This window comes from Schistocerca gregaria, chromosome 7 (genome assembly GCF_023897955.1).
Source record: "Schistocerca gregaria isolate iqSchGreg1 chromosome 7, iqSchGreg1.2, whole genome shotgun sequence".
In the NCBI taxonomy this organism is placed as follows: domain Eukaryota; kingdom Metazoa; phylum Arthropoda; class Insecta; order Orthoptera; family Acrididae; genus Schistocerca; species Schistocerca gregaria.
In genome coordinates this window covers 194,623,108-194,641,126 of record NC_064926.1, presented here as the reverse complement: position 1 = coordinate 194,641,126, position 18,019 = coordinate 194,623,108, and the positions used below count along the sequence as shown (strand labels likewise).

At 42.8% G+C, this 18,019-nt stretch overlaps 1 protein-coding gene across 7 annotated transcripts in view; it reads right to left on the bottom strand.

Annotated features, from left to right (window-relative positions):
* Nucleotides 1-18,019, bottom strand: part of LOC126282049 (glycine receptor subunit alpha-3) — a 692,635-nt gene that overhangs the window by 180,226 nt on the left and 494,390 nt on the right. For all 7 annotated transcript variants that reach the window (XM_049981474.1, XM_049981479.1, XM_049981476.1 and 4 more), the window contains one exon: nucleotides 12,079-12,308. In XM_049981474.1, the coding sequence (XP_049837431.1) occupies nucleotides 12,079-12,308 (230 nt within the window). The remainder of the gene's footprint in view (nucleotides 1-12,078; nucleotides 12,309-18,019) is intronic.

Below are 18,019 nucleotides of genomic sequence, written 5' to 3'. Positions count from 1 at the left end.
TGGAGCTCCGTATGCCACGGCAAACTGGCTGACACTGACGGCGGCGGTGCACAAATGCTGCGCAGCTAGCGCCATTCGACGGCCAACACCGCGGTTCCTGGTGTGTCCGCTATGCCGTGCGTGTGATCATTGCTTGTACAGCCCTCTCGCAGTGTCCGGAGCAAGTATGGTGGGTCTGACACACCGGTGTCAATATGTTCTTTTTTCCATTTCCAGGAGTGTATTTTCTTGCAGTGCTCTGTACAATGGCATTATCCCCAACAAGGTGCAAATGTTTCTGGCTCCCTCCCTTGCTGGCACCCCTCTAATGAACTCAAACAGGAGAATACGTCCACTTGGCACTCCATTTTCTAGCGTCCACATCTCCGCTCACTACCTCTAAAATTGACAATATGTAAACTCAAATAGCAAAAGTAAACTACAAATAAAAAATGACAATCCATAAATAGATCCACAGCATCCGGAAGACCAATGCAAGAGAAAAAACGCTACGAGTTACGTACCAGTGTAATAGGATACACAGCAGCTACCTCTGGGGACAACGTAGCACAAACCTGGTGGACATCGAGCCGAACTAATCTTAGATTTCAGATACCATAAGAGGCGTCAGTCGGAGACTGCGCTGTCTCTTCTTATATTAATTCATCTCTTAATGGCCATATGCTGATTTGGGAACTAATAAAACCACCTTATGATTAAACGGATTCGTGGAGATCGATGAGTTGTTGCGTGGTCCATCCGTCATTTCGCTTCGTCTTCTTTTGTATTGTCGCCTGGAGATGCTAAAAGTACTAAATAAACATTTTCTTGCGTGTGAGATGACACGAAGTGACAAAAGCTCAAAATCAACTAAGGTAATAGTCGGGCCTGTGATGAAACAAAATCAAACAAAATACAACGTTCAGTGTTAACACTTAATTGTGTAAAGACCGGGATACGATGAAAACTTCTTCGGTAAGAGTCCTGGGAAGAATTGGGCGCAAAATTGTGCGCTCACTTCTTACATGGATATAAAGGTCTGTGATGTGATAAATTCTGTTTGGTATCTCAGAATATGATTGTTCGTTAACATGAAATAACGGATTTCATTTCATTTTCATATTTGTGTAAAGCATCTTTCCTCCCAGTTATTGCCGTTTTCGGTGGTTACTTTAATAGTTGGCCACCATTGCTACAACGGTCTCTAAATGTGCCTAAAGCTGAGCAGGGGCTCACATATTCGAAAAAAACTGGCTTCATTAATCAAGAGAAGTGAAATGTTCAAGCATATGTGGACAAAATTTTAAACTATTTCAAGTACACTAGGACGCTGCTAGCCGCGTATGTTAATGCAACGACGTAGCACAATTTCATTTACGATTTTCAGCTACTTGTGTTTTCCGGAATTCTTTGGTTCAAGAACAGAAATTGCAATCTTGAATACAAAATATGGTAAAATTAACGGGGTCTCATACTTTAAATACCTTGGAGACTTCATCGAATCGACAGGCACTGAAAAAATCTCACAGCAACATAGTCTCCAAAATCAATGTGAAGTGGGGCAAAAATTCGACACTACAATGCTGTCATAAAACCAGCAATCCTCCACGCAAGTGGAGCACTAACCCTTAAAAGAAAACAACTTAAAGACATCAAAAAAGAAAGGAGGAAGATCATTAGGAAAATTCTACGAGGAAGGCATACCGAAGACAGTTATAGGCTACAATCAATTAAAACAACAGAAAAGCCTTCAAACATCGAAACTGATACTAGGAAAAGTCGAATGAAATTCTTTGGTCATCTCAGCCGACTACCAGAAAATCGATTGACGAAGAGAATAATAGATTATTTAACCTCACGTAAGAATTCCGCACCTTGGCTAGATGAAATTCGAAAGGACCTAAATAATGCAAACATAAGACCAGCCGACATTCTAGAAAAAGACATCTTCAGACACAAAGTAGACAAATGGGAAATTATATCAAAACAACCAAAAGAAAAACAGTACAGACCAAAGTAGTCGGATAAGCGTAAACAAGCCTTTTCCGAATGAATGAAAGCCTACTGGAAGAACAAGAAGAACTCAAAGAAAATTTGATCGAGTTATTCGCTTAACGTCTTCCCTTTCTGGGGAGAGTTCGCCAGTAATAATAATAATATGACTAGTTCTTTTCCTATTCCACAATTTAATTACTACAATATTAATAGTTTTAAATCTTTTAAAAATTATATATGATCCATAGATGGAAAGCGAATGGTCAAAATTATATAGACGGTAAATAATCATAAGATGGTTTGTTTGTCACAAGGAACTAATGTTCGAAAATGTGGTTTTGTTTTTCACTGACACAAACAACTTATACCTTACGATAGCAACTTAAACATATAAAAACTGTTTCTCAGCGTGGAAGAAACCCCTGTTACAAGCCTCCGACATGTTTGAGTGGAAACCTACAGTGCAATGGAACCAACACTACGCAATACGACCGCATTCGGTTTTCAGTTCGGTTTTCAACACTCGAAAATTGCTCAAATTGAGTATGGTTAACGATTAAATTTGGACTCTAAGATGCGAACGTAGTATAAGACTTCAGTTTGACTTTATAGCGAACGACGTATATGTTAAAACGGCAAGTGAAGATTAATCGTGTAATTAATGGCACGGAGGAAGAGTCAGGTTTGTGGCTATTTTTGGTGGGATTTGCAAGTTGGTGCTATTACAGGCGGGTCCAGAGGTTTGAATTGTGAGAATTTTTAATGTGCCTTTCGAAGTGAGTGACTGTACAATAAAAGCATTTGTTGGAGATTTTGAAAGTGTTTACCACATTAAACAAGGACTGTGGATATTTATTACCTTGATTTAGATAATGGGATGTGTGTGATGAGATTTGAATTGCGAAAACGTATCATGCCGTATATAGGAATTGCGGGAACAAAGCCTGAATCGTCTACGAGGGTTAACTTAAAGCATATAATGTTACATGAATCATTTTGGAGCACAATCCCCAGGGATCAGACCAGTCAGGGGAGAACATCAAGAAAATCTACCAGCCACTACCACCTATGACACCTGGTTTTGTGACCAGAATTCCTTGATCTCAGATGACGTATCCATCACATGAACGACTGTACAGAATTACTTACCGGAAACTAAACAAAAAATTAAAAAGAATAGCTGAACATAGCGTCATCAAATCGAAAAAAATAAAAAAATTCGCCAAATGCGTACAACTGGTGAAACTCCACATAAGGGTGTCGAACGGGTTGCCTAACGCTCAGGTGCTACAGCACCCCCTAGGCTGAATTGGCGTAGAAGTTTCTGACAGGAACATTTACAACGTGCTCAAACCGTGCAAAAGTGCCACCGGGAGTGTTTCAGAACTGGGTGCTGTTAGAGGGACACTTTGTCATCTTATTCACGGACGTGTCAATGCTGAACTTTCCCGTTATCACGTCACAAGAGGACGCAAAAAAGCAGGGATCAAAAAGAATAAAAAACATATTTCTGCATCAGATGACGTCCAAATTTCGTCGAATGGTTTTGAATGGTCCCTAGTGGTTCCACGCTGTAAGTCACATCTACAATTGCCATAACACTAAGCTGCAAAGGGGTGAGATAGCATTCAACGGGGTTGCAGCCTCGCGGTGTCCATAGAGAGGGTTGAAATGCCCAGGGAGTGGCAGCAGTGTCGAATGTTGTCAAGAATGTCATCCTGTTACTCATCGCACTGGGAACTGTCGTTTTAGATCGCGAAATGTGTGAGAAATCACGCCCTAAGGGAAGAGGTGTTTTCACTGATGTTCCTTTATACCACGTTCTGAGGACTTTTCGTGTCTGTTCTGAGCGGTGGTGGGTTTGAAATAAGAAAACCGCTTGATTTCAACGCTAGTGTCGCCGTTCTTACCTCCGTCTCAGAGGCGTCAAAGGAAGGGATGAAATGAGAGTAAGAGGGGGTGTGCCGAACTTCCCATCGTGTGACACGTTGACGGTAGCGTTTAGCAGAGTTCTGATGAATTTTGGTGCATTCATCTATCTCACATGATATTCTGAGCTGTGGCCTTTTATTTTCGCATGGATCGACACCTTGCTATCTGAAGCATGGCCAAGCTGGAGGCCCTTTTGAGACAAACTTCAAACTTATGCGTAGCAATGGGAGACAATTATGGGTTTCGAAAAAGTGATCCTTTAATTTTGTTGCGAAGTGTACTTGCGTAACCATTTCGTCATGTTCATACAGAAACTACTTCCACTCTCCATTGTCACGGTTTCCCGCCTTCAAGGAAGTGAATACGTGCAAGGAATACAGACAACTACCAATAAGTTACCTCTGAGGGACGAATACAATATTTTGAAAAAAATTCTTCCCTGTTTTTCTTAACGCGTTTCGATATCCATCTAGTGTAGGTGGTCCACCAATAGAAACTAGAAGAATTTCACCAAATAACCAAATTACTTCAGAACAAACGCGGGGAAACTCCCTGTTACAAGCGGATGTAAAACTGGACTTCGGCAGAGTTCATCTAACTAAAGACACCATAAGATCCTGAAGATGTTCTCGGCAGAGGGTTCGAAACGTCGATCGTCTAAGAAGAAACTAAAGAGGGACGTGATGCGCCATAACATCCTAGAATATTTTACTTTCAATAACAAATTTTAATTACAAATTGGTATTAATGTACGTAATATGTGTGATGGATTTCAACGCCTGCTGTTATTTATATCCTATTACGCAACAAGGAATTCAAGAACACATGGTATGATTGGTTCAAATGTCTCTAAGCACTACAGAACTTAGCATCTGAGGTCATCAGTCCCCTAGACTTAGAACTACTTAAGCCTAACTAACCTAAGGACATCACACACATCCACGCCCGAGGAAGGATTCGAGCCTGCGGCAGCAGCAGCAGCGCGGTTCCGGACTGAAGCGCCTAGAACCGCTCGGCCACAGCGGCCGGCCATGGTGTGATTGTCCGCAGCTCTTTTTTCTAGGCAAAAGTGGGCTAGCGCACTGTCTGGTGGGTTGCCATAACTGATTTATCGTTCTGCACTCCATTTCAATCCCAAAATTTTAGGTTTGTCAATAAGTCCTGGCGTTCTTCTGTAAGTGAAAATTTTATGTGAAAGATAAGATGTTTTGTATGTTATTCGACAGAAAATTACGTGCTCTACAAAACAGTGTGTTTAGTTTTTGTATGCTGATATAATCTGAGATATTTTCAGATTACTCAAATGGAGTGTCACATCGACACGAAAGAGCATTTTGGACACCTCCTGCTTTTTGGGTGTAATCGAGGTGCCAAATCCATAGAAGCTGGTCGAGACATTTGTGTAGTGTCTGTCGAAGAAGTGATGCATCTTAGGACGGCTCAGAATCACCCAATTCAGTAAAACAATACCAATCGCCGTTATTTAGGTTTATTTCTAGGCTACCAGTTTCGACGATACACTACGTCATCTTCAGCCCTGCTTCAATCGAGTAATCTTCAGAATCAGTTTAAGCGGTGTAAGGACGGATATTTCGAGCTCAAAGACATGCACGATCTACTACGAATTGCTTGATCAAAATCAAGCAGTGAAAGCGGAATTTAATGCTAGCAAATGCAACGAATAAAAAATGTTATGCAGCAAAACAGATCTGATCGGTAACATGGCGTTCTTCTACTACACGACAACGTCCTCACATTACCAAGGAAGCCTTGAAACGCTTGGTTGTGACGTGTTGCCACATCCTCCGTATTCTCCTGGCTTGTCGCCTATGGATTTCCATCTCTTCAGATCCCTTTCGAAAGCAATGCGTTGCGTATCGCTCAGTAATGACGTAGAATTGAAGGCTTGGCCTGATGATTTCGTCCAGCGGAAGCCGGGTATTTCTACAGCCGAAGCACTGAATATTTTGTTGAACTAAATGAAATTGTATAATTCCAAAGACCTTTTCAAGTCTCAAATGTACTGTATATGTGCAGACTGAAGTGACGAATGAAAGCGAGGTGAGGCATGAATGGGAATTTGGATTGAGCAGGGAGGCATGCTAGGATAGTCCGTCCAGCTATGCCCAGCCACTGTGCCAGGGTGGCGTAGTGGTTAGAGCGTCTGCCTAGTGAGCTGAAGATGCGGGTTCGAATCGCGGCCTTGGTACTACTTTTCTTTTGTTCAAATAGTTTAAATGGCTCTAAGCACTATGAGGTCATCAGTCCCCTAGACTTAGAACTGCTTAAACCTAACTAACCTAAGGACATCACACATATTCATGCCCGAGGCAGGATTCGAACCTGTGACTGTAGCAGCAGCGCGTTTCCGGACTAAAGCGCCTAGAATTGCTCGGCCACAGAGGCCGGCTTTTCATTAGTCGCTTCAGTTTGCATTTATACGTCTTTGATGTGTGAGACTTGAAAAAGTCTCTGGTATTACAAGGTAAGACAATAAAGTAATGAGACTGATGTGGAAAGAAAATGTTGCTTACCGTTTCAGTCAAGTTTAGTGCTGTCTCCTTCAAAGTAGTTCCCTTCTGATTACACACACTTTTTCCAGCGCTTCTGCCATTGACGGTAACATTTCTGGAACTCATCTTCTGTAAAATTCTCCAAGACCCTCGTCACAGCTTTTTGGACATCTTGTGTTGTTTGAAAATGGTGTCCGCTGACCGCCGTTTTGACTCTTAGAAATAGAAAAAAGTCGCACAGAGCGATATCTGGTAAATAAGGTGTCTGTGGTAGTACTGAAATTTGTTTTGAGGTTAAAAATTGCTGTGCTGACAGAGCAGTTTGGGATTGTGCACTATCGTGATGCAGAATACAATTATCAGCAATGTTGACACGGCGCGAGGAACTCTTTTATGAACTCTTTCTAAAATTTCTTTGTAGTAATATTAGTTAACTGTTTGTCCAGGAGGCACCCACTCTTTATGAACAATTCCCTTTGAATTAAAGAAGCACACAAGCATGCATTTCACTTTTGACCTTGACGTGCGAGCTTTTTTTGGTCTGGGTGATCTCTTTGAGCACTTCTGCGAACTTTTGCTTTTGTCTCTGGATCGTACTGAAAAAACCAACTTTAATCACAAGTGATAACACGACTCAACAATTCTGAATATATTTCCGTTTGCTCTAACAGATCAGCTGCCACATTTTCCCGTGTTTCTCGCTGTTGTGGTGTGAGATTTTTGGGGACCATTTTTGCACAAATCTTTCTCATACCAAGATCTTCAGTTATTATTAGACGAGCCGTTTCTCGATTGATGTTCAGTTCTTCTGCAATCATTTTCACGGATAATCTTCGATCAGATTGTACGAGTTCACGCACCCTGGCCAGGGTTGACATCTGTCTGTGAAGTTGATGGTCGTCCACTGCGGTCTTCATCTTCAACATTCGTTGTGCCTTCACTATACATTTTATACCAACGAAAAACTTGAGCTCTTGACATAACCTCCTCTCCCAAAGCCTTCTGAAGCTTACCGTAAGTTGTCGTCACGTTTTCACCCAATTTAACGCAAAAAGAAATGGCATACTGTTGCACAATATTATGCAGTTCCATTTCCGCGACGAGAGGCACAAACACGTGTTAACTTGATACAGTACTACTCACGACTGACCAGTTGCATCGATGTGCTGCTTGGACCAGAAGCAGCTTATAGACCAAGGACAAAGATATTGTGCCTACACAAGCCTGCAGGGTTGCCACATCTTGCAAAGAAAATCAGTCTCATTACTTTATTGTCACACCTCGTATATAGAAAAAGAAAGAGACTGAGCAAAGTGTTCAACCATGAACTTGAAGCGGTGTTATGTGACTTCTGCCCAGACCAAATGAGGAGAACAATGAGGAAATGGAGTTAAATTTTAAAAAAATATAAAAAAAGGGAAAATGAGACTCATGTATAAATTCCAGCCTTGGTACAAATTATTTGTCGCTTCAGTCTCCATATGTACATCTTTGTTGTTTGAGGCTTCAAAAGGTCTTTGGAATCATATAGTTTCATTTTGATTAAAGCACCTATGCCTGGGTTTCAGACAGGATCCCCCGTTTCGTTGGATACTGAGGTGCTATTCCAATACAGATGGAGAGTTCCTGCAATGCAGTTCGAGTACGTGTGGAATAGCAAGCAGGCTGAGGCGTGAATGGGAATTTTGACTGAGGAAGGAAGCGTGCTCGGGCAGTCGACGCAGCTGTGCGAAGCCACTGTGCAAAGGTGCTGTAGTGGTCGGCGCATCTGCCTAATGAGCAGGAGATCTGGGTTTGAATCCCGGACTTGGTACAAATTTTCACTCGACGCTTCAGTCTATATACATACAGCTTGAAGGTAAGACTTTTTAGTTTGGTCATCAGTCTTCTGACTACTTGATGCGGCCCGCCACGAATTCCTCTCTTGTGCCAACATCTTCATCCAAGAGTAGCTCTTGCAACATATGCCCTCAATTATTTTCTGGATGTATTCTATTCTCTGTCTTCCTCTACAGTTTTTGCCTTCTACACCTCCCTCTAGTACCATGGAAGTCATTCCCTGATATCATAACAGACGTCCTATCATCCCGTCACTTCTCCTTATCGATGTTTTCCACGTATTCCTGTCCTCTCCGATTCTGCGCAGAACCTCCTCATTCCTTACCTTATCAGTCCACATAATTTTCACCATTCGTCTGTAGCACCACATCTCAATTTCTTCGATTCTCTTCTGTTCTGGTTTTCCCACAATCCATGTTTCGCTACCGTACAATGCTATACTCCAAAATTACATTCTCAGAATTTTTTTCTTCAAATTACGACCTATGTTTGATACTAGCAGACTTATCTTCGCCAGGAATGCCCTTTTTACCTGCGTTAGTCTACTTTTTAAGTTCTTCTTACTCCATCTCTAGCTATTTTTCTGTCTACGTAGCAGAATTCTTTAACTTCATCAATCCTGATGTGCAGTTTCTCGTTTCCTCTGATTTACTCTCAGTCCATATTCTGTACTCATTAGACTGCTCATTCCATTCAGCAGATCATGTAACCCTTCTTAACTTTCCACCACAATTGCTATGTCATCAGCGTATTCCATCATTGATATCTTCTCATCTTGAATTTTAATTCCACTCCTGAACCTTTCTTTTATTTACAGTGTTGCTTTTTCGATGTACAAGTTGATCAGTTGGGGCTAAAGACTACATCCCTGTCTTACGTTGTTGTTATGGTCTTCAGTTCAGAGACTGGTTTGATGCAGCTCTCCATGCTACTCTATCCTGTGCAAACTTCTTCATCTCCCAGTACCTACTGCAACGTACATCCTTCTGAATCTGTTTAGTGCATTCATCTCTTGGTCTCCCTCTACGATTTTTGCCCTCCAAGGTGTCCTCCAATACTAAATGGTGATCCCTTGATGCCTCAGAATATGCGCTACCAACCGATCCTTTCATCTAGTTGTGCCACAAATTTCTCTTCATTTCTATTCAATACCTCCTCATTAGTTATGTGATCTACCCATCTAATCTTCAGCATTCTTCTGCAGCACCAGATTACGAAAGCTTCTATTTTCTTCATTCAAAGCTATTTATTGTCCACGTTTCACTTCCATACATGGCTACATTCCATACAAATACTTTCAGAAACGACTTCCTGACGTTTAAATCTAAAATAGATGTTAACAAATTTCTCTTCTTCAGAAACGTTTTTCTTGCCATTGCCAGTCTACATTTTATATCCTCTCTGCTTCGACCATCATCAGTTATTTTGCTCCCCAAATAGCGAAATCCATTTACTGCTTTAAGCGCCTCATTTCCTAATCTAATTCCCTCAGCATCACCCGATTTAATTCGACTACAATCAATTATCCTCGTTTTGCTTTTGTAGATGTTCATCTTAGTCCTTCTTTCAAGACACTGTCAACTCCGTTCAGCTGCTCTTCCAAGTCCTTTGCTGTCTCTGACAGAATTAAAATGTCATCTGCGAACCTCAAAGTTTTTATTTCTTCTCCATGGATTTTAATACCTACTCCGAATTTTTCTTTTGTTTCCTTTACTGCTTGCTCAATATACAGATTGAATAACATCGGGGATAGGCTACAACCCTGTCTCACTCCCTTCCCAACCACTGCTTCCCTTTCATGACCCTCGACTCTTATAACTGCCATCTGGTTTCTGTACAAATTGTAAATAGCCTTTCGCTCCCTTTATTTTATCCCTGCCAACTTCAGAATTTGAAATCGAGTATTACAGTCAACATTGTCAAAAGCTTTCTCTAAGTCTACAAATGCTAGAAACGAAGGTTTGCCTTTTCTTAATGTATGTTCTAAGATAGATCCTAGAGCCAGTATTGCCTCAAGTGTTCCAACATTTCTACGGAAGCTCAACTGATCTTCCCCGAGGTCGGCTTCTAGCAGTTTTTCCATTTGTCTGTAAAGAATTTGCGTTAGTATTTTGCAGCTGCGGCTTATTAAACTGATAGTTCGGTAATTTTCACATCTGTCAACACCTGCTTTCTTTGGGATTGAAATTGTTATATTCTTCTTGAAGTCTGAGGGTATTTCGCCTGTCTCATACATCTTGCTCACCAGATGATAGAGTTTTGTTAGGGCTGGCTCTCCGAAGGCTATCAGTAGTTCTAATGGAATGTTGTCTACCCCCGGGGACTTGTTTCGACTTAGGTCTTTCAGTGCTCTATCAAACTCTTCACGCAGTATCGTATCTCCCATTTCATCTTCATCTTCATCCTCCTCCATTTCCATAATATTGTCCTCAAGTACATCACCCTTGTATAGACCCTCTATATACACCTTGCACCTTTCTGCTTTCCCTTCTTTGCTTAGAACTGGGTTTCCATCTGAGCTCTTGATATTCATACAAGTGGTTCTCTTTTCTCCAAAGGTCTCTTTAATTTTCCTGCAGGCCGTATGTATCTTACCCCTATTGATATAAGCCTGTACATCCTTACATTTGTCCTCTAGCCATTCCTGCTTAGCCATTTTGCACTTCCTGTCGATATCATTTTTGAGACATTTTTATTTCTTTTTGCCTGCTTCATTTACTGCATTTTTGTATTTTCTCCTTTCGTCAGTTAGATTCTAGATTCAATATCTCTTCAGTTACCCAAAGATTTCTATGAGCCATCGTCTTTTTACCTGCTTGATCCTCTGCTGCCTTCACTATTTCATGTCTCAAATCTTACCATTCTTCTTCTACTGTATTTCTTTCCCCCGTTCTTGTCAATCATTCCCTTATGCTCTCCCTGATGCTCTCTTCAACCTATGGTTCTTTCAGTTTATCCAGGTCCGATCTTCTCAAATTCCCATGTTTTTGCAGTTTCTTCTGCTTTAATCTACAGTTTATAACCAATAGATTGTGGTCAGAGTCCACATCTGACCCTGGAAATGTCTTACAATTTAAAACCTGGTTCCTGAATCTCAGTCATACCATTATATAATCTATGTGTGATCTTACAGTATCTCCAGGCTCCTTCCATGTATACGATCTTCTTTCATGATTCTTGAACCAAGTGTTAGCCCTCTCTTATATCCAATTTAATCCAAGCACTTCGTTCTTGGTCTTCCACTCTTGTTATTCCCTCTTGGTTCTTGTACACATTGTATATTACCCGTCTCTCTCCAGAGCTTACCCCTATTTTTCACAGAATTTCAAACATCTTGCACCATTTTACTTTGTCGAACGCTTGTCCGGGTCGACAAATGCTATGAACGTGTCGTGATTTTTGTCCAGTCTTAGTTAAACTTACAAGTTAAAAGAAATGCTAGAGTCTATGGGCCATCGCAGTAAATTAGCTAAGGCCTAAATACGTAAGGTTCCGAACTTTACAGAATTTGAAGGAACTATAAAGGATATCTGGTTGAGGAGATCCGTCCAAAAAAAAGACAGGTACGGCATCGGGACATTTCGTTTCCGCAGGGTCCGGCCAGCCACCCGTTGTGGCCAAGCGGTGCTGGGCGCTTCAGTCCAGAACAGCACTGCTGCTACGGTCGCAGGTTCGAATCCTGCCTCGGGCATAGACGTGTGTGTTGTCCTTAGATTGGTTAGGTTTAAGTTCTAGGGGACTAATGACCTCAGATGTTAAGTCCCACAGTGCGCAGAGCCATTTGAAGAGTGCGGCCAGGTGGTTGGCGCCGCTGGCCTACCTTGACGTAGGCGACGGGCGGGATGTCGGACTTGAGGCCGGTGAACATGGTGACGAGAGTCAGCATGGAGGTGACGAGCAGCGTGACACGGCCCGGGATGGCGTCCAGGCCGATCCAGAAGCTGAACCACGACAGCATCACCACCAGCGAGCTGGGCGCGAACGTCTGGATGAGATGGTGCCCGATCTGCCGCTCGAACCGGAAGTACAGCACCAGCCGCGAGAAGTTCGCTGCAACCGACCACCACCACGCGGCTGTCACTGATAAAGCTCTCTACAGGGAAAACTACGGCCGACTTGCCAGTGGCCGCCATTTTGGGCCCACTGGGCCGCTGTTGATACATTGACTATAGCAGCATATTCAGCCATGCACTCAACTGTCTAATTCACTGCTAAAACTGATCAGTGGCTTCAAACGGAACATGTCGGACATTTAGCATCCAAAAAATCTCAATAAATTTAAGCTAAATGAGGCGACAAGCATTTGTTGTGGTGAGTATGAAACACAGTTTTTCCCTCCTATCCTTTACTAATAGCGGAAACAGATTTCGCAGTTCTTGTTGTGGTATCGAGTTTGAGCACCTGTTTTCGTAAGTAGCGTTGGAAATGTCGTGTGACTATGGCCTCGCGTCGGGTAGACCGTTCGCCGGGTGCAAGTCTTCCGATTTGACGCCACTTCGGTGATGATGATTAGGGCAACACAACACCCAGTCCCTGAGCGGAGAAAATCTCCGACCCAGCCGGGAATCGAACCAGCGCTCTTAGGATTGACATTTCGTCGCGCTGACCAGTCAGATACCGGGGGCGGACTGTAATTACCGTTAAATTGGTCTTATCCGATAGTCACCAGGACGAAATGGAACCAATATTAGTTCGCAAGTGCAAGGAAAAATCCATCCCAAATTTAAAGGTCTTTATAGAATTACTTCTTGTTCCTGCTACTCGGTACTACGAAAATTCACCCAGTTTCTTTCGTTATGCGAAATAAAGCGTTGGATTCAAATATATATGCGCGGTACCTTAGTAAATAGAACTGATAAACATGCCTATATGACGCGCGGGATTAGCCGAGCGGTTTAAGTATCTGCCGTTATGGACTGTGGGGCTGACCCCTGCGGAGGTTCGAGTCCTCCCTCGGGCATGGGTGTGTGTGTTTGTCCTTAGGATAATTTAGGTTAAGCAGTGTGTAAGCTTAGGGGCTGATGACCTTAGCAGTTAAGTCCAATAAAATTTCACACACTTTTGAACATTTGACCAAACATGCCTATATGATTACTCATGCTTAATATTTTTGTCAGGTCTATCTCATAAAATTTTGTCTGTAAATTGTGTTCGAATAAAACTAGGCCTACGATCAAAAGAAGGCTGTAGGAAACAGTAAGAACTGTATTCGTATTAAGACAAAGTAGATTAGCGGCCAGTTTGCAACAGTAATAATAATCTCTTCAGGGTCGTATGTTCGATACTTGCCCTTTTTTTATACGTTATATCGTAACGAACAAAGTACAATTTACTATCGTGAGCATCGTAAATATAAGTTTAAACCATCCTGTACAGTCAATCACGTGAAACTTTTTACCAGGCATGATAACTTTATACGGTACCACTCACTATTTTTAATTTTATGTGCTAATAGTGGCAGTTTTATCTCTAAGATTTTTATTTTGTAATTAAATTACTATTAAACCCTCCTATTAGCTCTTCTGACTTTTTTTTTTTTTTTGCTGTTCGAATGGATCGTAGACTAAGTAAATACTAGATTTCAGCTATCTGTCGTTCTTTTTAAATTTTATTGGCAGATCTACAGTTCAGCTAGGAACTAGCCATTCTCAATGCACTACCCAAACAGACTGTCGACACATGCTGTGGAACACCGCTGTAGACCCTGACGAAAACGCAATAACTGTGTCTAATACATCCATATGCAGATGCTCAAAAACCGAACTACTGAAGCACTCAGGTAAGTCTAAATAATTCACCCTTGATTAAGAACTTTTAATACGTCACAAACTCGGTTTACTTTCTGACACAAACTAAAACTTGAGAAATGTGTCTTTTAGATATTAAATTAAAACGCAGAAACGCAAAGAAACTAAACTATCAAAGAACACAGATGAAATTATACAATCCACTCCTGGCTAGGAACTCGTAAAAGACACAAAATCTGTTAGTTTCCTGCTGCTGCTCCTGTCTCGGCTATCTGGTGCTACCTCAGTCGCAGTTACCTGTGCCAGGTAGAATGCCCATCAGAGTGCGTTAGTGTTATTCATGTTTTGTGTTGTTACGAGGTCTGGTAGGATGTATAACGTACACTACTGGCCGTTAAAATTGCTACAACAAGAAAAAATGCAGATGATCAACGGGTATTCATTGGACAAATATATTATACTAGAACTGACATGTGATTACATTTTCACGCAATTTGGGTGCATAGATACTGAGAAATCAGTACCCAGAACAAACACCTCTGACCGTAATAACGGCCTCGATACACCAGGGCATTCGGTCAAACAGAGGTTGGATCGCGTGTACACGTACAGCTGCCCTTGCAGATTCAACACGATACCACAGTTCATCAAGAGTAGAGACGTTTTCAGTTGGTGAGAGATCTGGAGAATGTACTGGCCAGGGCAGCAGTCGAACATTTTCTGTATTCAGAAAGGCCCTTACAGGACCTGCAACATGCGGTAGTGCATTATCCTCCTGAAATGTAGGATTTCGCAGGGATCGAATGAAGGTTACAGCCACGGGTCGTAACACATCTGAAACGTAACGTCCACTGTTCAAAGTGTCGTCAATGGGAACAAGAGGTGACCGAGACGTGTAACCAATTGCATCCCATGCCATCACGCCGGGTGATACGCCAGTATGGCGATGACGAATACACGCCTCCAATGAGTCCCATAGTGCTCAGAGCCATTTGAACCATTTTTTTGTTCGTGCAGATGGTTGTTGCCTTGCAAACGTCGCCACTTGTCGACTCAGGGATCGAGACGCGGCTGCACGATCCGTTACAGCCATGCGGATAAGATGCCTGTCATCTCGACTGCTAGTTATACGAGGCCGTTGGGATCCAGCACGGCGTTCCGTATTACCCTCCTGAACCCACCGATTCCATATTCTGCTAACAGTCATTGGTTCTCGACCAACGCGAGCAGCAACGTCGCGATACGATAAACCGCAATCGCGATAGGCTACAATCCGACCTTTATCAAAGTCGGAAACGTGATGGTACGCATTTCTCCTCCTTACACGAGGCATCACAACAATGTTTCAGCAGGCAACGCCGGTCAACTGCTGTTTGTGTATGAGAAATCGGTTGGAAACTTTTCTCATGTCAGCACATTGTAGGTGTCGCCACCGGCGCCAATCTTGTGTGAATGCTCTGAAAAGCTAATCATTTGCATAACACAGCATCGTCTTCCTGTCGGTTAAATTTCGCATCTGTAGCACGTCATCCTCTTGGTGTAGCAATTTTAATGGCCAGTAGTGTACATGAACAGTCAGATGTTGTGTGGTCAGTGTAAAGGACAGGGAGGTGTCGTGTACTTGTGTGAAACAGCTTTATCAGCACCTGGCTAAAGACTCAAATGGGCCTCATTGTGAGTCGGCCGGCATGTCGAATCGTGTAATATCCAGATTTGTAGGACATTCTGACTGGGCAGTGGTCTGATGTTGGACTGCGAGGAAATGTGAGAGAGTTCATACTCGTTCTGACCGACAACAAGGGAGGATCGGCTTAGTGTGCTCCAAGCATATCGTAACCCATTACCATCTGCGTCTGCCAGCCAAGAACAGGTAATGGACATCGTTCAACATTTTGTCATACAGTATCGTAAGTCAGAGACTGGCAGCAGCCGGATTAGGGAATTATCTTTCCATGCGTAAGCCGTGTTAACAACACACATTCGGAGTGGTCCCATGACGGGGAAACATGGGCTGTTGATGGAGCGTTGCGTTGTCCATCGTCAGTGAATAACGCGGGTACCCGAAGAGAAGTCCCCATCTTGCATCGTTTTAGAGGAGCTTAACGGTATTGCTCCTGGCGTTAGGTATGGGGAACCGTCAGTGTGGCTAAAGCCTCGATTACACGACGACACTAGGTTGCAGGCAACTGCGCTACCGGCCACTGTTCATGGGCGCCGCGCGGTTGCGCAACTCATCGGTGAAACTAATCACTTTTGGCGCGTTCCAACTTTGGCGACATTAGTTGCACGAGTTTTGAGGTTATGTGTGTTCGTAGAATGTAGACAAACTGAAATATGAAGTGGGGAACGGAGAACGATGTTCGCTTTTTAGACATCTATGCTTTGCATAGGTGTTTGTGGGATTTCAGTGATGCTGATTACAAAAGTAAGCAACATATTGCTGCTTCTGAGATCGTCACGTGCTATCAGAACACAGATATGACAATACATGAGTTGCATGGCAAAGTTTATTGAATTAGGAGCACATATACAACTGAATCAAGAAAAAGACAAGCAAATGTAATTCTAGATATGGAAATGTTTAAAGGATATTTTTGACAGAAGATTTAAAACGTCGCTGCAGTGCTCCCCATTCTCATATGTTTGAATTTTGAAAGATTGCCACTGTACAGATCTATCTTCAAGAGAGTAGTTTGCAAACCATTCTCTTCTTAATGCGACCTGCTTCAAGTAATTACTACTGTCAATGTTAATAACTGTTACTGTTAATGTTAATAATATTGGTGTTAATGAAAAAGCGTCATCACCAACTAAATCTGCATCTTATAGCACGCTGAGTGTTCTCGATCGCAATGCATGCAATGTGACATGTAATTTCTGTTCTGGCGACAGTGCTTCATGCATTACAGTATCTTTATTCCTTATCCCATAATTCTATTTAGAAGAAACGTTAACAGTTCTGGTGACATTCTAAGATAGTTAAAAGAACTTCATGGGACTTCCATTACAAATTATTAGAGCAAGGATGCTCAGCAACCGAGCTGACGTCTTTTCTTCATCCAGTCACGAATCGAAACACCTTTCTTATTTTTTTTTTCTTATGCAGCGATTCCACGCAACAAGCTTTAACTCCATCATAACTCGTGTGACGTGCAGCTGCCAAAACTTTCTTTTCAGAGACGACTCAGGAACCCACAAAACGATGAAACTGAAGTGTATACTGGTTTTGCCGTGTCTACAGTCAAATATGAAACGATTTGCGTGCAACTGATTCCACGCAACGAGTGGCGCAACCCAATGTCGTCGAGTAAACTAGACTTAAAGGTCGCGGCTGGTAGCGACTAAGGAAACTGTGACGGCACAGCTATACGTCCTCGTGTCTTATCACTTCCGCGGCAGTGTCATGGTGCCATTTTTTAACAGCGCAATGCTCGTGCGCACACGGTATGTGTATCTATGAATGCGTGAAACAGAGATATTCCTGTGGCCAGCAAGATCACCAGATCTATTCTATCGCTATAGCTTGCGTCTTTGTGCCGCATTTCGGGGGGGGGGGGGGGGGGGGGAGGGAGTTGGCTTGGTTAAATCGAATTTGGCATGTTAATGTGAAGGGATGGCCGGATGCCCTTCCTACCGTCATCCCGGACCGCCCACAGGACGGAATCAGAGTATCCCATCTGTCTGCGTCTAGTGGAAATCATGGAAAAGTGCGGGTGTGTTTCAGATGTCTGTGAGTCGTGTAACTGAGGCGGGACGTGGGGACCAGCCCGATATTCACCTGGAGGGATGTGGAAAACCGCCTAAAAACCACATCCAGGCTGGCCAGCACACTGGCCCTCGTCGTTACTCCGGTGGTCGGGTTCTATTCGGGGTCGACGCGCCTACCCGAGTCCAGGGAGCCGCGCACTAGCGCTCTCGGCTAACCTGGCGGGTTAAGATCACCAGATCTGTCCCCGGTAAAACGCGTGGGTCCGACTCGGACGTCAATTCCGTCCCATTCCCAGTATCCACGTT